At 35.6% G+C, this 26298-nt stretch overlaps 1 protein-coding gene across 17 annotated transcripts in view; it reads left to right on the top strand.

The window, feature by feature from the left end:
- Positions 1 to 26298, top strand: part of Tcaim (T cell activation inhibitor, mitochondrial) — a 34776-nt gene that overhangs the window by 3120 nt on the left and 5358 nt on the right. For 3 of the 17 annotated variants that reach the window (XM_078038018.1, XM_078038017.1, XM_078038021.1), the window contains exons 2-10: positions 2681 to 2756; positions 3669 to 3738; positions 6071 to 6206; positions 9560 to 9713; positions 14102 to 14354; positions 20939 to 21061; positions 22928 to 23025; positions 23285 to 23376; positions 26005 to 26237. In XM_078038018.1, the coding sequence (XP_077894144.1) occupies positions 2750 to 2756; positions 3669 to 3738; positions 6071 to 6206; positions 9560 to 9713; positions 14102 to 14354; positions 20939 to 21061; positions 22928 to 23025; positions 23285 to 23376; positions 26005 to 26237 (1166 nt within the window). In that variant the 5' untranslated portion in view covers positions 2681 to 2749. Of the gene's footprint in view, positions 1 to 2680; positions 2757 to 3665; positions 3739 to 6070; positions 6207 to 9559; positions 9714 to 14101; positions 14355 to 20938; positions 21062 to 22927; positions 23026 to 23284; positions 23377 to 26004; positions 26238 to 26298 lie in introns of all 17 variants that reach the window. The other 14 variants (XM_078038014.1, XM_078038012.1, XM_078038015.1 and 11 more) reach the window with 8 other exon arrangements.

The raw sequence follows: 26298 nt of genomic DNA, 5'->3' as shown, positions 1-26298 counted from the left end.
AAAGTTTGTAATACTTAAGTCAGTCATTTGTACTTAATGTACTTAGGACTTGTATTCAGGGGCTAGGGTTGTGGCTCAGTGGTAGAGCACTGGCCTAGCATGTGCAAGGCCCTGGTTCAATCCTCGGCACTACATCAAAAAACGAAATAAAGGTATTGTGTCTAACTACATCTAAAAAATAAATAAATAAAAAGACTTCTATGAAGTCTTAGCAAAATTACCTACTGCATTGTACATTTTAAGATTTTCAGACATATTGATCATTTATTGTGATAATTCTGGGAGTTTTATAGTCCCAGAATTTGTCTTCAAATAAAATATTATAGTTAACTACATGTTCTATCTATATGTAAGCCCTCACTAAGTTGGAAAAAGACTTCTGCAATTTTTATATACCCTTAATTATTTAATAATGATAGTTGCCACTTCTGTGAATTTTCTTAAGTTACTTAACAAATCCTGTGAAATAGTTAACCCCAACTTTCATACCTTATGTACTCCTGAAAACATGTACAAAAAATTAGATGTGGGATTCCATATCCAGAGTATTAAACAATAATCATAATGTTCTAAATTATATATTTCCTTTTAAAATATCTCTAATGGTTATTTCTAGTATTTTGTATGTGTCTTTCAGCCATTTTTTTCTTAAATACACAGTCTAAATGACTTTAGTCTTGTGAGCATCAGATAAAAGCATGATAGATATATCTGTTATTCTTTCATTTGTTTTATTCTTGTTCTTTATTGCTAGAACTAGAATTGTAATTTTCTGTTTTTTATAAAAACAAAAGTCATTAAGATATTCACTAATTTCCCTGACTAAACTAAACTCCAGTCTGGTAAACTATAGCATTGTGTTAATTCAGTTAATAAAAATTTTAATTCAGAATTAAAGGGCAGTTTGGAGTAATAGTGTAATATACAGGTGTTTCTGGCATACAGTCACACATGCGTTCTTGGAAAGCCTCACATCCTGAGAGATAATGCGTTAGGGTAAGAGGGCTTATGTGGGGGGAGCTACACACCACTTAGAACTTACTGAATTTTACAAGAGCCTTAACAAAAATCATATTAAATCTAGTGTAGACCAGTTTCATCAAAACTAAAATTTCAATCTAGGAATAGCCTTAGTAATTATTTTTTTAAAAGACTTGGAAACATTCAGCTTTTTTATGTATACTAGCAAATTTCCTCATTGTTCAATACAGTGGAAAATTTAATAATACTTAAAGTAATACTTGTAGTAACTACTTTCATGAAGCCACAAAACACCTTTGCCTCCACCCCTCGGGCTAGGGATGAACCCAGGGCCTCACATAGTAGTCAAATACTCCAGTACCAACATTGCTGCTAAAACCCAAAGAGGTAACTGCTTAGAGGTGCGGCTTCACTTTTTTTCTAAGAACTCTGCCTGTCCACAAAAGCTTTCTTTTTAATGGAGGAAATCCCCCACGATTTCATAAACTGAGATATCACTCAAGACAGTTAAACCCAGATTGCATTGTTACCGTCATAGGCCTAAATGCAGCTTTTGAATTCTTCAGTAATTTGGGCTTTTCAAGCAAATTTGGTTCACAGCAGAATTAAGCAGGAAGTAAACAGAATTCCCACTTATCTCCTGTCCCAAGACACACATAACCTTCCGCACTGCCCAAGTCCCACATTTGTTATAATCAGTGAACCTACACTGACACATGGTTATTACCATAAGTCTATACTATCAGGTTCTCTTTTGGTGGTGCACATACTAAGGATTTTAACAAATGTGATGAGTTTCTACCATTGTAGTATCATACAGAAGAGGTTCACAACCCTAAAAAGCCTCTGGGTCTTGTCTATTCATTCCTCCCTAACTCTGGCTCCTGGCAAACCACTGGTCTATTATCTCCATACTTTTGCCTTTTCTGGAATGTCATATATTTGGAATCGTAGCCTTTCTAATTTGGGCCTTTTTAAAACTTACTAATATGCAGTTAGTTAAGTTTCTTCCATGTCTTTACGTGGCTCAGTACCCTCTTTCTTTTTAGCCTGAATAACATTCCATTGTCTGAAAGTACCATAGTTTACCCATTTGACTATATAAAGGACATATTTGTTGCTTCCAAACATTGGATAAAACTATTATCAACATCTGGGTGGGATTTTGTGTAGATATGAGTTTCAGTTCATTTGGATAAATACTAAGGAATGCAATTGTTGGGTGGGATGCTAAGAGTATGTTTAGTTTGTAAGAAACTGCCAAGCTGTACTACTTTGCATTCCCGTCAACAGAGAGTGTGCAGCTGTGAATGAGAGCTCCTGTGGCTCAAAGTCCCTGCCTGCACTGTTGTAGGTGCAGTACACTGTTGTCAGTGTAGTCAGTGTTGTAGATTTAGGTCATTCTAATAGGTATGTGGTAATATCTCATTAGCGCTTTAATTTCCAGTTCCCTGATGACGTGTTAAACTTTTTTTCATATGATTTGCCATTGGTAAATCCTCTTGGTAAGGTGTCTGTTCAGGTTTTCGTCCATTTTTTAATTGGGTTGTTTACTTTCTTATTGTTGAGTTTTAAAAGGTTTTTTTTTTGGTGTGTGTGTATTTTGGATACAGTCCAGTATCAGTTACATCTTTTATATGTGATACTTTGAATATATGGCTGTCGTCATCTTCTCTTTTCTTTTATATTTATTTTTTAGTTTTCGGTGGACACAACATCTTTATTTTATTTTTATGTAGTGCTGAAGATCGAACCCAGCGCCCTGTGCATGCCAGGTGAGCGTGCTACCGCTTGAGCCACATCCCCAGCCCTTGTCATCTTCCCTTGACTTTCATGGAGCAGAAGTTTTCCATTTTAATGATGTAGACATCATTAGCTAGAGCTTGTCAGTTATACTTTCTTTCATGGGTGATGCCTTTGGTAGTCTATCTAAAAAATCATCTTCATACTCAAGGTCATCTAGATTTCCTCCTGTGTTATCTTCTGGGAATTTCATAGTTTTGCATTTTATATTTGGTTCCATGATACATTTTGAGTTAATTTTTATTGGGGGTATAAGTTCTGTGTCTAGTTTACTTTTTTTTTTTTGCATGTGGATATCCAATTGTTCCAATATCTTTTATTTAAAAGACTATCTTTGCTCCATTGTATTGCCTTTTTTCCCTTGAGAAATCAGTTGACTATATTTACATAGACCTATTTTGGGGTTCTCTTTTCTGTCCATGGATCAGTTTGTTCTTTTGCCAGTACCACACTGTCTTGATTATTGTACCTTTAGAGTAAGTCTTGAAGTCAAGTAGTGTCAGTCTTTCCGACTTTATTCTCCTTCAACATTGAGTTGGCTACTCTGAATCTTTTGCTCTTCACATAAATTTTAGGTTCCATTTCTCTATATCCATAAAATAACTGAGATATATTGATTGGGATTGCACTGAATCTATAGACAAAATTGAAAAGAATTGATATCTTGACAATATTGAGTCCTCTTATTCATGAACATGGGATGTCTCTCCATTTATTTATATCTTTGATTTCTTTTATCAGAGTTTTATAGTATAATTTTATCCATATTTTATTAGACTAACCTAAATATTTCCTTTTGGGGGATTGGTAACATAACTGGCAATGTGTTTTTAATTGCAAATTCCATTTGTTCATTTGTGGCTTCTGCTTAACTTTTTAAGCAGTTGATGGATGCCTGGAAGTTGACATACATATATATTCAGAAATGTTCTGCCACCTGAGACCTTGGAGGAGGTAAGCTTCATGGTCCAATTTATAGTTAACATTGGGGAAGAGGGGGGAATCTGTTACGCATTTGGTTAATTTCAAATTCTAAGGCTATTTTATGTTAGAGTGGAAGGCAGGAACAAAAAAGGAAAACAAAGTTCACTTGAACAGCCAAGTCCTCCAAGAGTCCACTCAGAGCAGAAAGTGAAAAAGAATGCTGTCTTTCAGAATATTACTGGGTGTAAAATTTTTTAAGAGGAAAAAAAAAAAGATCACCTTTCCCTTTAGCACAGTCACTTTATGATATTATATTTCAAATATGCAGAACATAGTGTTTTTTTCTTATTTTAGAGTTTAGAAGAGGAAATTCCTATTTATTTTGTGGTAATGGGAATTGACCCCGGGGCTGCCCTACCACTGAGCTACATCCTGAGCCCTTTTAATTTTTTATTTTGAGACAGGGTAAAAAGTTGCCTAGGCTGGCCTCAAACTTGCAATCCTCCTGCCTCCCAAGTAGCTAGGATCAGAGACATGTACCCTGAAGAAATGACTATTTGTAATGAGAATATAAAAGGGAAGGTTCTAGGGGGAATGGGTACCATACCTCCTGGTACACAGTAGTATGTGGTAATTGTTAAATAAGCAAATACAACTTAGAAAGGTGGAAGTGGGTGGCAGGGAAGATTATTAGGGCTCTATAATTATGTAGAAGAAAGGGGAAAAAATGAGGAAGATCACTGGGGACCTGACTGGGGGTTTCTGTAAGAATTGGAGATCACGTTGGAAAGATAGATGGGGCAGCTTCAAATACCGGACTAAGTAGTAGATTTTATTCTACAGAAATTGTGGGAGCCATTACAGGTGTTTGTGTCAGGACTACAGTGAGTGGGTTTTAGGAAAGTTAACCTATTGGTGGCAGGCAGTGTGGTTAGGGAAAGATACAGGAAAGTAGACTAATTGTGGTACCGTGCAGTCCGTTTCTGTGGTGATGCTAATTGGCCAGAGAAAGTGGAAAGAAGAAATTATTTCAAGGAACTATAAAGTGACAAGTTTCAAAGTAATTGAACATGGGTACGAGTAGAGAGGTAGCTTGGATTTTAGGCTTTGACAACATTAGGAAAGGAAAAAAATAACTCCTCCTTATTTAGATACGTAAAATTTAAGAGATTGGCAGAACCAAGTGTCCGTCATATACTTGGAAATGAGAACTACAGCTCAGAGGGAGAATAAGAAGAGTTGTCACTGTCGTCTACTTAGTCGAACTTATGTTGAGGACTTTAATCCTTGGCTTATTGTTTCCTTTACTTACTGTTCAAAGGCCTGTTGAAATACTTAATGTGGAACTTATACATTGACTTTATGAAAGGTTCAAATACATGCAAAAAACAAAAGGTAATCTGAAAATATGTTGGTAGTCTCCAGATTGTTGAAAAATCTCCAGAAAAGATTATTTTCTTATTAAATAAGAATTTTAATAATTATTATACATTAAAATAATGTCTTATTTTAAAAAGTAAAACCTTAAAAAAAAGATATAAAACCTTTCCAAAGACTCAGCACACCTACCATATCAGAAAGAATGTGTGCATAAAAGCTAGATCTTCTTTTTAGAACTTTTAGAATAGTAAAGGTAAATTATAACATTTAAAAATAGGTGTAGCAAGACATGATGACACCTCGTCCAAGCTAATCAGGAGGCTGAGGCAAAAGGATCATTTGAGCTCAGCAATTGAAGGCCAGCCTGAGCAACATAGCAAGACCATGTCTCAAAAATGTTAACTAAAAACAAAACAGGTTTCATGGCATGCTTTCCAAAAATTACAGATAATTTCATTTGGACTTAAAAAATTTTCTTTTCTTTTAGTTGGGGAAAAACTATTGTAAAAACATTCCAGGTGGATTATGCCAAGATTTCACAATTAGAATATTAAGTTATCCAGCTAAAATAATGTTATTAACACACTAGTAATTTTAAAATAAAAAGATGTCTTCCATCTCTTTATAAACATCGTAATTATCAAACTATTTTCATTATGGAGAAATTACACTATTGGATATTGAAATTTTTTTTCTTCTGAGGCAGAAAATTTACAAAGAAAATTATTATTTGCCATGAAACCAGTTAATATTTCAAAATGGACTAGGGAAGAGAAATTTTATTATTATTTAGTATTTCTCATATTGAATCAGAGGAATTTATTATAACCACTATTTCAGAACCCTAATAGATTTCAGAAAACCACAGGTTTCTATCTTGGTTCTCTGATGTTTCCCATGTATAGTACTAACTTGACTATAACTGCACATGTTGGGGATATGAGTCTGTGCTCAGAGTAATCAGGCCACGTCTCTTTGAAAGGTTGTGTCTAGAAAAGATTCTCCCTCACTGGTTCCACTACTCAAGAGCTTTATCAGGAGCAGAAGCAGTCAATGCCTTGAGGCCTTTCTATTTTGCAGTCCACCCAGATTTCTTTGGACAGCATCCCCGAGAAAGGGTAAATCTTTATTTTTTAACCTGTCGTCTCTATTTGTTTATCTCTGACATTATATAATATAGAGAGTTCTGTAAATTTGGATTATTCTGTCATGGTGATATAATTAGTGCTTTGATCAAATTTGAAATTAGAAACTTGAAAATTGGTAAATTTTCAAATAAAATTAATAAAAAGTAAATACTGGAAATTGGAAATATAATGATTGTTTTTTATGAAAATTGTCATTGTTTTTATACAGGCCATAAAGTTTCCATGTAAACTTTGGAGTATTAGTAGTCATGTTTTCTTTTTTAAAATTTTTATTTATTTTATTATTATTATTATTATTGGTACCAAGGATTGAACTCAGAGGCACTAGACCACTGAGCCACATCCTCAGCTCTAAATATTTTATTTAGAGACAGGGTCTCACTGAGTTGCTTACAGCCTTGCTTTTGCTGAGGCTGGCTTTGAACTCAGGATCCTCCTGCCTCAGCCTCCCAAGCCACTGGGATTACAGGCATGCGCCACCATGCTAGCATAGTAATCATATTTTCTGTACCAGTTCTTGGATTAAAATTGAGGATCTGAAATAAAACTTAAACCTCTATCATCATAATCAGTCCTGTTTTTAAGGATGTTTCAAGGAATATTTTGCAATGCCCTAGTAATTTTGCTTTAGGATTGCCTTCTTACAATTTCAGTTACTATGTACAAATGGATAAGGAAAAAAACATGATAAACTTAGGACAGTCAATATTTGTAACATTAGATAATAATAGAATTACAAAGCCAAATGCTTTGGAATTATTTTATTGGTTCCTTTCATCTTCATCAATATCAGTACCTGATTTAACTTGAAAAGGAACTTAAACTCTTGAAAATTAGTACTTTTTTTTTTCAAAGTAATTATTAAATTGATTCAACAGAAAGTTATCTGTTACCTTGGGGAATTGTTAATAATTTAAAGTTTTTAAACCTGGAAGAAAAAAAATGAACCTATTAATGTTTGAGTGTTTTCCCTTACCTAAAATGTCTTTAAATCACAGCCTCTGTGATTTAAAGGATTAACTGTAAAGGATTAACTCAGTGAACTTGGGTTGCTTAAGCCCTGCACACTGCAAATACCTGGCTTCAGTGCTGGGAGATGAACCTTGAGCCTTTGGAATGTCCTGCCTGATGAGAATGAACTATAGGATAAGACCATCTAACAGGAACTGTCAGTCATGCCACATAGTTTATGCTAACAGTGTGATTCATGGTAAATACATCTTTTCCTCTATAAGGCCCTGGGTCACATTATCAATTTGACGCTGGGGTCTGCTAAAGACTGAAAAACTAAAGTTAGTAACATGGATACTACATAACTATATGACTGGCCCCCAGTTAAACCCTGGATACCAAGGTTTGAATGAGATTCCCTAACAGGCAGCACTTCTCATTTTTCCAGTGCATCACTGTTGGGGGACTAAGCATTGTCCGTAAATCTCCACTGAGGAAAAACATCTGGGAATTTGTCCTTGGCCTCTCCTGGACTATGCTCTATGTGCCTTTTCCCTGGCTGATTTTAATTTGCCATCCTTCTGCTGTAATAACCGTAGTTGTGAACATAACTGCTCTTCTGAGTTCTGCAAATCCTTCTAGCAAATCACTGAATCTCAGTCGGATCTAGGGTGCCCTGACAATGTGCCTGGAGTTTAATTGCTCTTCTGACTTTACATTCTTACTCTTTTGCCTTGTTTTTTTTTTTTGTTTGTTTGTTTGGGGTTTTTTTGTTTTGTTTTTTTGTGGCACTGGGGATCAAACCCAGGGTCTTATGCATGCAAGGCAAGCCCTCTATCAACTGAGCTATATCCCCAGCCCCCAATTTTATTGTTTTTTAAAAGACTTTTTTTTTTTAAAGAGAGTGTGAGAGAGGAGAGAGAGAGAGAGAGAATTTTTAATATTTATTTTTTAGTTCTCGGCGTACACAACATCTTTGTTGGTATGTGGTGCTGAGGATGCCAGGCGAGCGCGCTACCGCTTGAGCCACATCCCCAGCCCCTTGCCTTGTATTTTTTAGTGCCTTCCCTGTGCAATCCTTTGCATAAGCTGCTTCCTCTGCCTGGGACATCCTTCCCCAGGGTATCCCTGATACACTTGCCCTCTACCTTCTCACTGAAACATCACCTTTCAGTAAGGCTCTCCCAGGCTATTTAAAATTACTACCCCACATTGCCTCCTGCAGTCCTTTTCCTCCTTACACTGCAGTGCTTTTTCTGTTTTTAATTTTTTCTTTTCCAGGTATCCTATGTCCTTATTTATGAAGTTTATTGGTTTTTTTATTTCCCCTACCCTTACTGAAATGCAGGCTTGATGCAGGAACTTGTTCTTACATACTCACCCAGTCTTCCCTTTTACAGGAAGCAGACCCAAGTCCCATTTGGTCATAGCATCAGGCTGAAGGTCCAGGATCTCACACTGATGCAGAGTTTTTGTTTTAAATCCTCGTTAACTAATCTTAAAATATGTAAAACATTTATAAATTTGAAAGGTCAAAATTAAATATAAAGCTCACTGAGAAGTCTCGCTTCCATTCTTATCTACTTTATTCCATTTCTCTTCACTTCCTATAGATAATCATTTTTGTTAATTTTAATGTTATTCTTACTTTGTTTCTTTTTTTAATATCTTTTAGTTGTTGATAGACTTTTATTTTATTTATTTATATGTGGTGCTGAGAATTGAACCCAGTGCCTCACACTTGCCAGGCAAGTGCACTACCACTGAGCCACAGCCCCAGCCCCTATTCTTCCTTTGTTTTTTGACAAAAATAGAAACATGTATCAAAAATAATTTGGAAGATTTCATCACACTAGCAAAAAATGTACCTGACTTATGGACTCTCATAGCTAAGAACATCATATTATAATAAATTCAACATATGAAAATAAACAATGATTAATTCTAATTTCCAATCACACTGTGTGCCTGAGAGGAGGCTTAGAGTAACAAGAAGCATGATTATTGATGCCATTCTTCTATAGAGCTGTTCCTTCACTAAAGTGCATTTCTTCTTTTCACATGACAGTATATGCTGGAAATAACTCCATAGCAGTTCATAGATATCTTCTACATCAACTTTGTCTTCGTCTTGATTCCCTAGACTTCATTGATAAGAGCTCTATAGGGCTGGGAATGTGGCTTAGTGGTAGAGCACTTGCCCAGTATGTTCAAGTGTCTGGATTCAATCCCCATTGCACGAAGAAAAAGGAAAGTCCCAATTTTTTAAACTAGATTATTAAATACCCTCAATAGTGTTTAAAAGGTTAGATACAGTTTCTCTTGTGTCCTGTATCTATTTTGTCTTAAATGCTATTCATACTTTTTTCCAGGAAGTCAATGAAAATTCTCTTAAGAGATTAAGTGTCTACTTAGAAAACCTCCAGAAACCAGGCTTCAAGTCTTTGAAACCAACTCCACTTACATTTTATGTAAGAGAAACAGACCAGAACCCCTCTGATGGCCAGGAACCCTTTAGTTCTCCCGGTATGTGGTCTTATTTCTAGTGTGTCCCTTGCAAACTGCATGCTACATATATTTATTAATTTTGACCTTGCTAAGGAATACCTTTGGATTGAAGCCTTGGTCATTGAAAAATAGTATCACTTAATTCATTGTTTTTCTAGATTTAGATTCTATTCCTAACTGCATGTCTTTGGATAAGCCATTTTTTGTGTTGTTTTTTTTTTAACTGTCTTGTCTGTAAAACTGAAGTACCTGTTTGTCTCCTTATTTCAGTGTTGTCTTAAGTGTTAAGCATGTCTATAACAATTTATACTTCTAAAAACTATAGTTTGTATTCTCTCATTTAGTGCCAACAGTACCTAAGAGGTTGATAGTATTTGCCCAGTTGTAACAGTAATGTTCAGTGACTTTCCCAAGACCCTAGAGATAGACTGTGACCTTGAATCCAGGTCTCTGAACTCCCACCTCATGCTGTTTTGAAAATCTAACCAACTGTAACACAGCCTTTTTCCCAGTACTTTTTGTCAAGGTTTTAGTTATGATCAGTAATTCTTCACTGGGGACAAATGTTTTGGTAGGTAAAAAGCTTTGAAGGCCTATCTTTTATCCGTGTGTGTGTGTGTGTGTGTGTGTGTGTGTGTGTGTAGAGAGAGAGAGAGAGATCTCCTTTGGCAATCCTTGAGGGAGTAACCTTATTTTTAGAATAAACTTAAAACCATTTGAAGATTTACTAAGAGCTTTTTGTGACTAAAGGCTAAAACAATTAGAAAATGCACTATAATTTTTTTAAACAAACTATTATTTGTTTTGGGAACAGAATTTGGGAAGTCTTTTGAGACCTAGAATCTGTGTCTAACTCTACCAGTGATGAGCTGTGTGACTTTAACTTAACTTTGGGGTCTTCATTGATCAAGGTGAAGACCCCAGAGTGCTGTGTAGAGACCACTGGAGATCCCTCACTTCTGCCTAATGTTCAGGAGGCGCTCAGGACCTAGGGTGTAAAGGAAAGGGCTCCATCTAAAGATTGCCTGAGGAGAGTCTCAATGCTGATGATGGCTTCACACCTGGCCTTTTCAGGGACCAGAATTTCATGCTATATTTTCTCGAGTCTTTTCCTCTCCTATGGGAGATCAAGAATCACAAATTCCTTTTCTTGACAGTTCTCCATCTACCTCTGATTTAGAGTTTTACTTAAAATCACCCCTTGTTTGTCATTATCCAGAGGGAAAAAGTCAACTCATAGACCTTTTTTAAAGAAACAGCTGTGTTGAAGAATGCTGTAAATAATAATAAATAGTAACTGTATCATTTTAAGTGATACAATTCCATTTGAAAGTGTAAATAATCATTATTTGTTTAAACCATTGTAAATATGCCCTTCTTAGCTATGAGAGTCACGTGAGACATATTGTTTGCTAGTTTCAGACCAAGTGTTCATAGTGTTACTTAATGGATAGTGTTTTTATTATTAAACTTCAAGATTAATCTAGGAATTTTCCAGGCTCAATAGCGCAAACCTTTAATCCCAGCTGCTTGGGAGGCTGAGGCAGGAGAATCAAAAGTGTGAGGCAAGCCTCAGCAACTTAGCAATACCCTATTTCAAAATGAAAAAAAAGGGCTGAGGTATAACTCAGCAGTAGATCACCCTAGGTTCAGTCCCCAGTACCAAGAAAAAAAAAAAAAAAGGCTAGGAATTGAAGAAACATCATACTAATAACATCAGTATTCTTAGGTTTCTCCAAGAAAACAGGTGAAATTAATAAAGGCAAATTATACCTTTTACAGTTCTTAAAATAGTATCTCCATTCTATTTGTATGTATCTAGGAGAGTCACTCTGAGGTCTACAACTACTACTTGCCACTACCACCACTAGCTTAAATATTGAATATATATGTAGTTAAAGAAGCTGAATTTGAAAGCTTAGAATGAAACTTAGCTCCACACAGCAAATTAAGGGCAAAGCTGATACTAGAGCTAATGTTCCCTTATTCCTAGCCCAGTGGTTTGATTTATAAACCATACTGTCTATTGATGATTCTTTAAAATATTGCTAGTACTCATTTTTTGCCTTTGCCTTTATGACACAGATTGGCACTTTAACAAAGCCTTTAAACACATTTTTCTTTAACATTTTTATCCAATTGTAAAATTAAAATCAATTTTTTTTAGAATACTAAAAATCATTAATCAGCCTTTCATTGGTAATTAAGATGTTAGTAAGATAAAACATTTACTCTTGTTTTTTTATCACAGAAATTTTAAGAACCATTTTATATTATTAAGACATTGAAATTTTTAAAGGCCTAGTCATTTCTTCAGTTCCATATTTTCTTGATTGCCCATGAGAAAATAAGGTTTATTGTTAAAATAAGTTTTATTTTAAGAACTTTCTGTGAATTAATGCTAAAACAAATCACTGTGGCCAGCTCTGACTATATAAAGATAAAAAATCTTCTACTTTCAGTTAAAGGTTGTTTTCAACTATTTATTAAACAAAACTAAGTTATTGAAAAACATTAAGAATGAGAGAAAACATAATATACATGACCAAAAGACAAAATTAATATATAAAGAGTTCTTACAAATCAAAAAGAGAACACAGCAAATCATCATTTAAAAAAAAAAATGGGCAAAGTCAATGAAGAACAGCTCAGGAAATAATCCATATATATAGACAATAAAAATGGTTAGCCTCCCATGTACATATATTATATCAAAATACATTCTGCCATGTATAACTAAAAAGAACAAATAAAAATTTTAAAAATGCTTAGCCTCAGTATTCAGGTACAAATTGAAATTATTAGGTACTATTTGCTACCCAAAGACATGTGCACTCTGATATAGGCAATCCTCAGTATATAGCAGTCCTTTCATTGGGTTAAATAATAAATTGATAAATTAAGAGAGAAACAAATTTCTTCCTTAGCTATTTTAAGGAAAAACTATTTCTTCCTCACCTATAATGCAGGATATGGATTTTCTTATCCTCCTTCACTAACTGGAGGAACTCTCTTTCCTGTAGCATTCACTTCATCATCAAATGAATTAGGTTAAAAATCTCTCAGTTTGCACATTCTGTATTTTATAAGTCTGTGGCAAACAGAAGATGTATCTCTGAGAATGATTTCAATTTTGGTATCATCAGTTGCAAAGACAAGAAAACACATTTCAGTCTAGTATGGAATGTTGAAAAACTGAAATCAACTTATAAGTCCATCACTATTGGAAATCATTAAATAAATTATACTATAAGTCATGAAGTGGACTAGTATGTAGCTGCTAAAAAGAATGAAGCTGATTTATACATACAGATGTGAAAGAGTCACCAACATTAAGTGGCAAAGGTAATTTCAAAATAACATATCCAGATTGACACCATTTATATGTTAAAAATGAACTATGCAAACCATGTAAGCACATATGCGTGTGTGTGTGTGTGTGTGTGTGTGTGTGTGTGTGTGTGTGTGTAATACATAAGCACATAGAAAAGGTTAGACCAACACTGTCCAAGAAAACTCTGCAATGAGGGAAATAGTCTGTAGCTCTTGAGCACTTCCGAGGTAGCGAGTGTTGATCAAGGAAGAAAACAGCGCAATGGATTTCCTGTTGACGATTTAACAATTTAGGTTTCCAAACTTTGCCCAACATCAAAATCATACTGTAGAAGCACTAACTTTTTTAAAAAATTTTATTTATTTATTTATTTATTTATTAGGTGTAGATGGACACAACATAATGTATTTTTATGTGGTGCTGAGGATCGAACCTGGGTCCCGCCCAAAGCACTAACTTTTAAGCAATTAGATCTTTTTTTTTTTTTCTGCAATACTGGGGCTGGAACCCAGGCTTTGCATATGGCTAGGCAAATGCTGTATGACTAAGCTGCATACCTAGCCCAACAATTAGGTAATTTTTAATCACTACTAAAAGTATTATGTTACTAGCTAGTTGTGTGGGCAAGTAAATGGACAAGAAAATTCAAGACGGGTTTCTGTAACCACAGAGTAGACAACCTACCCTCCTCATCTGAGCCACTATAACACTGCAGGAGCTCACATGCTCACTCTCTGTATTGGACTTTGGGGAGACCTGCTCATAGGGCAGCTTTCCTATCTGTTCAGAGACCACATTCATGGGCAGCATTGACGATAATTTGAACCCCTTCTTGGGTGGGAATGGGGTTAGTCACTGAACTAGAACGCAGCTGATGTTAAAGCAATTCGTGAAAGTAAAAATAGCATTGTATAGTTTTGGAGAGAGGCAGCAATTTCCCATTCACAGATGAATTTTAGTCAGTAATGGAATGTTTTGAAAGATTTTGATTTTATAAATGTGCATGGAAAGATTTTTAAGCTACAGCTAATAATCATCTGTATTAATTGTTTCGGGGAATTATATTCTCTAGGATTTCGAGCAGTCAAATTTACTTTGCACACCAGAGATCTTCTAAGCACAGTATTATATATTCTCAACTCCTGCAGTTTATCTGTTGAACATATCCAAAGCATGAACACTAATGTGCATTCCCAGCCTCTCAAAGAAACTAAAAGGATGTCTGACAGGCCCATCAAATGGGACAAGTCTTACTACTCCTTTACTGGATTCAAGGACCCTGAAGAAGACCTTGAACAAGTCTCAAGAATAGAAACAACCCTAACGTATGTAAAAGTTTGTATTTAACTAAACTGCATTTGTAGTTCATGTTTAAAATTCAAGTCTAATTTTCCAGGAAAACTAATCCTATCAATATCATTACTCCAGTAACCATTATGAAAAAGATATATTTATTTCTTAACATTGCCAAAATATTTCCAACTATTTTTTGGTTTTTTTAAGTCTTTTGATTCTGAATATATGTAAGAGATTAAGTTTTTGAAATTCTGTTCCAAGTTGCACCTAGTATATGGAATAGGACTGTATCTAAGACTGTGGAAGATTTTCAAGCTTCTTTACATATTGAGCAGCATTTCTTTTTTCTTTCTTTTTTTTTTTTTTTGAGAGTTCACTAGTGGTGTACTTTAGTATAATAATCCATAACACTGAAAAAATACAAGGAGGGGCCAAGGTTGTGGCTTAGTGGTAGAGTGCTTACTTAGCATACATGAAGCACTGGGTTCAATCCCTGGCACCACATAAAAATAAAAACAAATAAAATAAAGTATTGTGTCCATCTACAACTAAGAAGTATATTCAAAAAAATACAGTGAAGCATTATAAAATGTCATCTTGAATAGATTACTTACCAAACTAATGTTTTTAATTATGAAAAACAGATACAAAATATTTCTCTGTCTTTTGGCGTGTCTTGTTTGCTAAACCACCATTAATGTTTTTTGAGAAAGTCATTTTTAGACTCCATAAGGACCCATCACATTCCTTTTCTATGGCTGTATCTAAAGCATCCAGTCCTTTACCAAGGGATTCTGACTTGCTGCAGTTTAGGAAGTGAGCCTTAACTATCCAGTGGCTTATTATCTGCTTCATGGGGATTATCTATACTAACTCTAGAACTCCTCACTTGTTCTCGATCTAGATTCCAAAATCCAGTCCAGAAAGGGGGACAAATGTGCATCTGAGGGCACATGTTTGTGTACCTGTGTAAGAGTCCAGCCATGGTATTTGTTCATATGTGTTACTACTAATGGATAAATCACCTCCCTAAACCTAGAGTTTTTAAAATACAATTTTTTTTAGTTATAGATAAACACAATACCTTTATTTATTTTATGTGGTGCTGAGGATCAAACCCAGTACCTCAAACATTTGAGGCAAGTGCTCTACCACTGAGCCATAACTCCAGCCCTAAACCTAGATTTTAATTGTTCAAATTCTATTCTATAAACAAAACCGAAATGAAAACATGAGATTGAGAATGATAAATTTAGTCCAGAATTAATGAGATAGTAAGAAGGGTAAAAGTGAAGAGCATCAGGGTGGGATAAAAGTTGATATACTGGAAATTTGATTTGGAAAAACAGAGGGAAGGATGAAGGGCAGCTGCCCTAGAGACTGTATTGGGAATTGAAATGATTGCCATGAGCAGGGGGGGATGACAGGGATCTACTCAGCCTTGGATGCCTGAGATACAAGTCCAACTTCTTACCCTCTGAGGATGTTGCTCTGCTTACCTATGTGCTGAGCCCAAAAAAAGGGGGGGGGGCCTGGGAAATGTCTGGCTAAAGGGTGTAGAAAGGAAATGAGATTGGATAAGATAAGACACAAATGACAGTTGAAGGGGCTTAAGGAAAAAGTGTCAGAACTTCAAAGAACCAGTTAGTCTGTGGCTCAGTTGAGTGAGCTAGAGATTATGTAGCCATTATGAAAAGACTGTCCCCATGTACCCAGAACCAAGAGCTAGTCAGCTGGCAAAACAAAGGAGAAAAAGATTAAAACTATAAAATGGAAGTTCAACAAGATAAATGGCATTCATCAGACTTTCTTGTCTACTCAGAGTCTTTATCATTTCTCTTTTTAAACATTCCTCTAATAAAAATCTTTAGTCTTTAATAAATGCAGTAGACTTTGTTTTATTATACTGATAGGCTCTTAAGAGTAATGTTTTCAGGCTGGGGTTATGGTTCAGCGGTAGAGCGCTCGCCTCGAATGTGCAAGGCCCTGGGTTCGATCCTCAGCACATATAAAAATAAATAAAATAAAGTTATCATGTACAATTACAAAAATATATATATATTTAAAAAAAGAGTAAGAAACATGTTTTAATCATCTCTTTGTGAACTTATTTACTCATACATCCATTTTATTGACCTGTATTAAAGAATTTAAAGAGCCAGGTGTGGTGGTGTACTCCTGTAATCCCAGCAGCTCAGGAGGCTGAGATGAGGAAGATCGAGAGTTCAAAGCCAGCCTTAGCAACAGCAAGGCACTAAGCAACTCAGTGAGACCCTGTCTCTAAATAAAATACAAAATAAGGCTGGAGATGTGGCTTAGTGTTTCAGGGTCCCTGAGTTCAATCCCTGGTACCAACAAAAAAAGAACTTAAAGAATTAATATGAATGTGTTGGAGGACTCACAGTTTAATAATGTGGAAACATAAAGTAGCTTAATAAAGATGGTAGCAATGGAAGTATCTTATTAATGAATGTAGATGGTCATTTTTCTTATAGTGCCCTGTTAATTTCATTAATATTCACTAAAAGATAACTGCTGATTTTAGCAAGAGACACATGTCATAGGTCTGAGTTTAGGTGAATTAGTTGTGATACTGTGATCTCCTCCAAGGTATACTTGGTTTTAAATTCAAGGTCTTATTTTGACAATTATCAACACAGACTCAAAAAATTCATTTTTGTCTCCTCATCTACCCTTAAAAAAGACAGCAACATTGTTTTAGAAATTAGCCAGGGAAAATTTAACTCTCCAATTTATTGATCATTATTTTTCAATCCAGTTGTCAATAGCTGATTATCTTGACAGACACTGATGTAAATATATTATTAGCCAGATAGAATCTTTGTTTTCTTAGCTTCAAAAGTGAAATTAATAATGACATAGAATTATAATGGATAGTTGTATTCAGTTTTTAATGCTTATTTTAGGGGCCTTAGATTATATTTCTTGAGCATTATTATCTTTGTAACCTGAACTAGATCATCACACCTCACATGGTTTGAATTTAGCTTTTAAAAAGTGTAATTTTAGAGTAGAGGATCCTAGCAGGGTACAATGAGAGAGAACAGAACTGTGCGGAACAAAGGCAAGAAAAGGAATTCTCTCTTGGGGCCCTCAAAGTGAACTGTAGTGTAGACTAAATGCCTTCACCATCATGCCTTAGAGTGCTGATGGTGAAGTTACACCTGTATTAATTTGAAGGATTTCATATCTCTTATTTCCCTAACTCTGTTAGTTATCTTTGCATCACTATGACAAAATACCTGAGATAAACAACTTATAAGGAGGAAAGGTTTATTTTGGGTCATAGTGACAGAGATTTTGGTACACGGCTGATTGGCCCTCTTGCTTTAGGCCTGTGGCAGCCCAGTATGTCATGAAGGAGCATGTAATAAGGAGGTCTGGTTCACCTTCTCGCAACCAGAAGCCAAAGAATAGAAAAGGAAGGGGCTGGCATACCAATGTCCCCTTCAAGGGCACATCCCCAATGATTTAACTTTCTCCTAGTTGGCTTCATCTCCAGAAAGTTCCATTACCTCCTGATAGCACCATAGGCTAGACACCAAGCCTTCAACATGTGAGCAGTTGGGGACATTCAAGATCCAAAGTACAACACCCATTTTTTTTCCACAGAAAAGTTATTGTTTTCCCCTTTAATTAGGTTTTTATTTGTTTGTTTCTTTTTTGAGGAGATACTTAGGACTATGTAAATATCCTTTTATTTATCAGATATTTATTTACCCTCTAACTCTAATTCACTGACGATTCTTGCCTGAATCACATTGCTTTCCTGGTTGCCAAATGTTTCCTTTTAACTGATTCCTGTGTTCCCAGCATTCCTTGAGTACTCCATTTCATTCTAGTTCATCAAGATGTTCCAAGCTCATCTGAACTGTCTCTGCCCCACTGTTTGGTTCAGCCATTTTTCTAAGAAGCTTTGGTTCTTTTTAGTAGGGAGTGTTTATTAGAAACCAGCATCTGTGTGCTCCACATACTTAATTGCTATTGATCTTCTGTGGCCAGAGCTAGGAAACACATATCTTCATCTTTGTGAATTAAAAAACATATTTATCTCCAAAATAGTTAAAATTTGTTAATAAAAATTGTTAACTAGATCAGTTGATTTTTATATATTAATAGTAAGAATTCTAGAGTCATGAATGCATAATTAAAAGATTATATTTCAATATACTTTTTTTTTTTTTTTTGGCGGACCTGGGGATGGAACCCAGGGCCTCGTGCATACTAGGTGAGCGCTCTCCCATTGAGCTACACCCCCAGCCCTTCAACCTACATTTTAAGACATTTTGATCCCCAAACCAAACATGGTATGTCATTTGATACTTCATTCATTATGCTTTCTCTTACATGATTTAATGTAAACTGAATAACATGTATTAATAATTGAAGAAAGGTTGAAAAATGTAATGCAATACCTAATAATAGTGATATAAATTAAGATATTTTTATTTAATTTCTTATTTATCACATACCATTCAAAAGTAACAAAATGTTTGCTAATATTCTTAAAGGATTGATCATTGACTGCTGTTCCAAATTCATGAATCAATTTTAAACACCTTTTCTTAGAAGATGAGGTCCCACTTCTTAATCCTGGCATGCAAAAGCCTCTGTGGTCTGCTTCCTCCTGCCCTACCTCTTCAGTCTCATCTCCTGACCTTATGCAGGTGTCGTATAATCTGAGCATATTGATTTATCTTATAGGTCCTATGTACTTGCATGATTGGCATGCCCTCCCCTCTTAGTTATCTACCTAGGAAAATCAAGATACATGTCTTAGGTTCCAGATCACACATCACCTGTTCTACAGAACCTTCCAGGGAGAATTAATTGTTGCTTCCTCTCTTCTGATAGTATTCTATTTTCTCCTATTCTGTTTTTATTGTTTCTCTCTATTTTTCCTTATTAGGTATGTCTTCCTTTACAGCAGGGACTTTATTTCTTTTTATCCACAACTCAATGCACTATATATTGAGAATAAATGATTGATGAATACATAATGATTTGTTTGATTCTAAACTGAATACTTTTCTAAATGATGTAGATCACAACATCTTAAACCTTTAAAGTGACTATGAAGGAAAGGTTAAAGGTTTTTGCCCATGTTTTTGAGATGGACATGTGAATTCTGCAGCATGATTTTATTATGTGACTTTCATTGACATATTCCACAAGGGTTTCAGGTGCCCCCTTGATGATGAGCTCCATGACTTGTCTGTTTGTTCTTTGAATATATTTCCCCCCACTCTTCTGGAGTTTTCTCTTGCACACCTATGCATAGATCGCAACCCACCACTATATCTAGGACTCTGAAACCTTCCTTTAGCCTGTAGTCACCTTGCCATTCTACCCCCGCCCACACATCTGCAGCAGCTCTTCAGCCCACAGGGCTCTACCCAGGTCTTTTCATTTCTCCAGACTTCCCTTGGGGAGCCAGAGTCCCTCAGCACCAGCAAAAACATCCATGTCATGATGCTCAGACAACCCAGTAAGAGACAGTCTCCATTAGGCAGTGCTGCTTTCTGGAAAGCCACATAGCCTCTCTTTCCACTCCTTTCTGAAGGCTGTCCCCTGCTAATCCTTAAAGTATTTTTTTATATTTTTTTCCTTATAAGACTATCTAGGGAAATATTCTAAGAAATAAGAATTGGAGAAGATCTTTCTACTGGGCCTATTGTATTATATAGCTGATGTAGTTGAAATGAGACTTACACTGGGCATTTAGTTGGATGAAAGAAATGGAGGTGCAAATGAGCACCAGGTTAGTGAAGAGGCCCACCTGGAAGGAGCAGGTATTTTGGGAAACCTTGTGGCCAAAGAACTAAATCTGTAAGGCTGACCAGTGGAAGGATTTGGATAGAGGGATAAGGGAAGATGCACTGAGAACTTGGAGTACTGCAATCCAACCTTAAAACAAAGGGAGAAATTGAATTCTACAAAGCTACAGTCCACAAACAATTATTTTCAAGTTCCTTCCTCAAGGTGCGGCCACTTCTTAATGTCATTGGTGTCAAACTCTTTGGGTTTGATTTTAACAGCTTATGAGCCCTACTATAATATTATTTGCTCACTTGCTGTATAATTATTAGTTCTGCTCTCATGTGTGTGTGTAGCTGATATAAATGAGGATCTGATATAATACAGTCTCTTGAATGCTGCAGCAAACCTAAATGAAAGATTTAGAATTATCTTTACTTTCTTAAAAATTATCCCATCTCCAGAAATCTAGTGACAGTTTTGGTGTGAATTAAATTTATTTTTTTATAGTCTATAAAGGAAATTGTCATAACTAGAATGTTACTTGGCAGGTGCTGGCAGTCCTCCAGACAGCCTCTCTTAAAAGTAGATATTTCTTAAGAAGAATGACTTGTTAGAAGTAAAGGTTTGGGCTGGGGATATAGCTCAGTTGGTAGAGTGCTTGCCTAGCATGCACAAGACCCTGGGTTCAAACCCCAACACCACAAAAAAAAAAAAAAAGAAGTAAAGGTTTGACTGAAAACTCGGCGAAACATTGGAGCTGCTTTAAGATAACATATGTCTTTTAACATTATAGTTAGCATTGCAAAGTGTATGACTCTTTCTTTGTTTCTAGATCCTGGTTAGATAACAATGGGAAAAGTGCTGTTAAAAAGCTGAAGAATAGTTTGCCCCTTAGAAAAGAACTGGATCGTTTAAAAGAGGAGCTGTCGCATCTCTTACAACTCTCAGATATTAGGTAATAAAAAAGAGAACCTAATTTAGAGGTTAAAATACACACAAATCACCTACTAGTAAGACTTCCCAGCTGCTAAAATTTGCATCTTTAACTTTAATTATTCTGATAATTAAGTATTCTTCAGTTGACTTCTTATGAACATAATCAATTATTCATGTATATAAGAAAATTATTATTAATTTCTTAAAGTATTGCTTAATTTCTGACATGTTTAGAATAATGCTTTAAGTTTTTTACATGATGAGTTTGTGAAAAAAATGCCCTTTTCCATATATGTGTAATATATAATAAATAAATATATATATGTAATTTTATCATGTATAATTGGTATTTGAGACTTTAAAAAATGGGCAAAAGAGGAAGTGATGGGGCTGGGGTTGTGGCTCAGAGGAAGAGCACTTGCCTAGCATGTGTGAGGCACTGGGTTAGATCCTCGGCACCACATAAAAATAAAATAAGGGTATTATATCCACCTACAACTATAAAATAAATGTTTTTTAAAAAGAGGAAGTGGATGTTGTATTCTTAATTTCATGTCATATATAGCACAACTATTTAAGTTTTCATAAACTTGGAAATTATATATAGTAGAAATTTATTATGAAACCAGACTTAACAGCTCTTAGTAAGGAAGGGGCCAGATGATTTTGTCCTGGGACTTCCATTACTAGAGCCCTGGAAGTGTCACTCACTCTCATGCTCAAACAGTTTATTGTTTTCAACCATCATTTTCAGTACTTTTGTCTTTTATTGAACCCAGTGACTATGTGGGTACCATAATGTCACCTTTTTTTGTGGCTTATAAGAAAATTCAGAGCAAAGCTGTTAGACTCACAGCATGTGGGATGTTTGAGTGTGTGCTTATAGCTGCTCTTTTATCAATCCATCCTGATATGAGGATTGTTCTAACTCCATATTCTGTGTGTTAGTTTTCTGTCACCATAACAAACACCTGAGATAAATCAGCTTACAAAGAGAAAAGGGTTGTTTTCACTCACAGTTTTGAAGTTTCCAATCCATGATTGGTTGGTCTGTTGCTTTTTGACCAGTGGCAAAGCAGCACACCATGATGGGGAGTGTATAGCAGAGCAGAAGTTCTCGCTTCATGGCCAAGAAGCAAAAAAAGAAAGGAAGATGCAAGAGCAGGTTCCACTATCCATCTTAGTGGCCTCAGAGACCTGAAGACCTCCCACTCGGCCCCACTTCTTAAACATTCCAACACCTGCCAGGCATAATACACATGCCTATGATCCTAGCAATTTGAGAGGCTGAGGCAGAAGGATTGCAAGTTCAAGACTAGCTTCAGCAACTTAGTGAGACCCTGTCTCAAAGTTAAATATCAAAAGGACTGGGGATATGGCTCAGTGGTTAAGCACCCCTGGGTTCAATCCCTGGTACCAAAAAAAAAAAAAAAAAGATTCTACCACCTCCCAATAGTGCCACAGCTGAGGACTAAGCCTTTAACACATGGGCCTTTTGGGGACATTTAAGTTTAAAACTATAGCAGTCTAGTAACAGACTTTTTTTCCTTAACTTGCATATATTGAGTACATGCTCTATTACAGAGCTCTGCCCTCAGCCCCACCCTGTTATTTTAAAATAGAAACAACATAGTGCATTTGCTTATTTTAAATTTGTGGATACCTGAAAATGGTTGTAATATTTTTACCTTCTGGCAAACAATTCATTTTCCATTTGATCGATTCTTTAAAGATCATCTCATTTGGAAATGTGAGATCAATTATAACTTTATCCCTACTTCAGAAAGAAATTCATGAGCTTTCTCAGGAATGAGTCATTTGGGGTGAGAGTTTGCTCCCCTCAGGGGTTCCAGCTGCTAATGCACGTGTGTCCCTGTTGGCCTAGGTGGCAGAGGAGCTGGGGCATTGCCCACCGCTGCAGCCAGCTGCATAGTTTAGGCCGCCTAGCTCAGCAGAACTTGGAAACGCTTCAGAAAGCAAAAGGTAAACATTTTCTACTTTCTTTTATAGTATCACTTAGCTGCTATACACATTTGTAGGTTATAGTGGAAACTAAGTGACTTTATCAGAGCTGAATTTTAATATCTGATCCTTTGAATAAAGCAGAGACCTAAAATTAGTCTTTAGGCTTTTCCTGAATTTTATCCTGAGTTTACAACTAAATTTAAATAATTATTTGCATAGTGCTAAAAGAATGAAGCATCTCTAGACCATTACCAAAAGGTTTGTGTTTTGTCATCAGGATGTACAGTCATATTTACAGACCGTTCTGGCATGAGTGCAGTGGGCCATGTGATGCTGGGAACCATGGATGTCCATCACCATTGGACAAAAGTAAGAAAGAGCTGAAAAGTAAAAAATCATCATTGGGTTGTCATTCCTATACTTTCCATTCAAGCAGTACTGTTACATGAATTAACAGAATTTTATTTGTTTTGTCTTTGTTTTTGAAACAGGTTTCATTGTGTTGCCCAGGGTGGTCTTGATCTCCTGGGCACAGGTGATCCTCCCACCTTGGTCTCCCAAGTAGCTGGGACTACAGGTGCACACCTCTGCTCTGAACTAACAAAACCTTAAACCATGGCACTAGCTATTTTCCAATGAGATGTTCAGTATTCTATAGTTCACATACTTAGGAGGATTTTCTGATTTTCAAGGTAGTTTGTGTCTGGTGATATTAAGTGGTCTTTTCTGAAGCCCAGCCCACAAGCCTACATTCTGTTGTTTTATTTTGTGTGTTTTTAACAGATTTATTGAGGTATAACTGACATTCAATAAATTACACATATATAAAGTATATAAGTGGGGCTGGGGTTGTAGCTCAGCGGTAGAGTGCTCACCTTGCATGCATGAGAACCTGGGTTCAGTTCTCAGCACCACATAAAAATAAATAAGTGAAATAAAGGTATTGTGTCCAACTAAAAATAAATATTAAAAATAAAAAATAAAAAAAATAAAGTATATAAGTGGGTAAATTTGACAGGTATATATGAGACCAACACCACAAACAAGATGGCCAATGCATCCATTACCTGCAAAGGATGTTCGTGGCCCTCTGTAAACCCTCCCCTCCATCCCACCACTCCCTCCCCATTCAACCATTGAGCTGCCTTCTCTCTTAGAGTTTATATAAGTGTAGAGTACTTTTTCCTCTGGTTTCCTTTGCTTACTTATTTTGAGATTCTTCCCATATTGTCACAAATATTTAGAGCTACTCTTTTTCATTTCTGTGTACTGTGCCATACTGTAACTGTATCACTATTTGTGAATCCATTCACCTGTTGCTGGACTTTGGGTTTGGTCTGTTTGGGATTTTACAAATAAAGCTATTATAAGCATAGTGTACAAATATGAGGATATATATATTTTTTTCTCTTGGGTAAATACCTAGAATGGAATGGCTGGATAATCTCATTAAGTACTTTAATTTTTTAAGAAAGTGCCTAAAGATATTCATCTTTTTCATTTTATTTTAAATTTTGAATTTAAATATTCTAATGGAATGTGATTCTACTTATGAATTTGATTTGCCTTTCTCTAATGACAAGTGATGGTGAGCATTTTTCATGTGTTTATTTGCCATCTGCATGTTTTTAGCCCAAGCAGCTGTTCAAACTACATATCTGATAAAACTTTGTATCTAAAATACATAAAGAACTTTCAACATCCAGCAGTAAAAACAAGAAACAGCTTGTTTTTACTAAAGAAATGAAAAGACCAAAGAGGATATACAAATGACAAGCACATAAGAAGATGTTCATTGTTAGCCATTAGGGAAATGCCATTAAAACTTAGAGTGATGGGGGGCTGGGGTTGTGGCTCAGTGGTAGAGCACTCACCTAGCATGAATGAAGCATTGGGTTCCATCCTCAGCACCACATAAAAATAAAGGTATTGTATCCCCCTACAACTAAAAAAATATATACATTAAAATATATATATATATATATATATATATATATATATATATGTTTAAAAAAACTTACAGTGAGGATGAGGATGCAGCTCAGTGCAGTGCTAGAGCACTTGCCAGCATGTGGGAGGGCTTGGGTTCAGTCCCTAGCACCACAAAAAAAAAAAAACTGCAATGAGATATTACTGCACACTAGAGTGGCCAAAATGAAAAATAGCATCACCACCAAATGTTAGTGAAGATGTAGAAACTTGGATCATTTAGCCCTGCTGTTGGGAATGCAAAATGCTGCAGGCACTCTGGGAAAAGGACATGGCATTTTCTTATGAAAATAAATGTGCTCAGCATTTGACCTGGTAATTATACTCTTGGGCAATTATATGAGAGAAAGGAAAAACTATGTTCACAGAAAAACCACATTCATCCACTTTTCCTAAATCCGATTTACCTTTTAAGATTGGTCAAATTAGACTCTCTTGGAAACCACTGCTTGAATGCCTATCAACGTGCCCTGATGTGGCACTTAGTTCACTAAATTTGAATCTTTTGTTTCCTTGCACCCCAATTTTGAGGCCCTGGCAAAGGAGCAAACTCATAATCATATGCTGAAAGTGCCCATTCCACTACTTAACACAGTAGATGTTCAATAATATTTATTGCTTTTAATTTAATTTAGTTAAGAGTAAACTTCAAAGAAAGAGATGTGGAGTTGAAATACATACATATACTTTATTTCTAAAAGTCTTCTTTAGTCACCTAAACTAGTTTAAGATTCCTACCAAGAATGTTTTTATTTGGAACTTATTTCTTTTATTTTTTTTTTCCTGCATTCTCTTCAACTCCGATCTAAAATCTCTAGACTTACTTACTTGTTTTTAATATAAATATTTCCAGAATTCCATTAAATTTTTTTCTTCTACTTGACTTTTCTTTTTTAGAAAAATAATTTTCTTCTTAAACATTCTCAATGCCATTTTTTGGGATGCTGAGGTCGAGTTATTATGGTAACATAAAACTAAATATATCTTTCCTTTTCCTTAATCCTATAGCTTTTTGAAAGGTTGCCAAGTTATTTTGACCTACAGAGGAAGCTGATGCTTTTAGAAGATCAAATCAGCTGTCTGCTAGGTGGCATACAGGTCATTTATATCGAAGAATTACAGCCAGTGTTGACACTTGAAGAATATTACTCCCTTCTCAACGTGTTCTATAGTAGACTGTTGAAAAGCCGAGCACCTTTCCACCCTCGGAGTCTCCGTGGCTTACAAATGATCCTGAACAGGTAAATTCCTGAACCAGGCCAAATGATTGATTTTTTTTTAGGTAGATTGTGTATATAAAGA

The sequence above is a fragment of the Ictidomys tridecemlineatus genome, chromosome 2, assembly GCF_052094955.1.
Source record: "Ictidomys tridecemlineatus isolate mIctTri1 chromosome 2, mIctTri1.hap1, whole genome shotgun sequence".
In the NCBI taxonomy this organism is placed as follows: domain Eukaryota; kingdom Metazoa; phylum Chordata; class Mammalia; order Rodentia; family Sciuridae; genus Ictidomys; species Ictidomys tridecemlineatus.
Note: the sequence above shows the minus strand (reverse complement) of the source record. Positions and strands in the feature narration are given on the sequence as shown.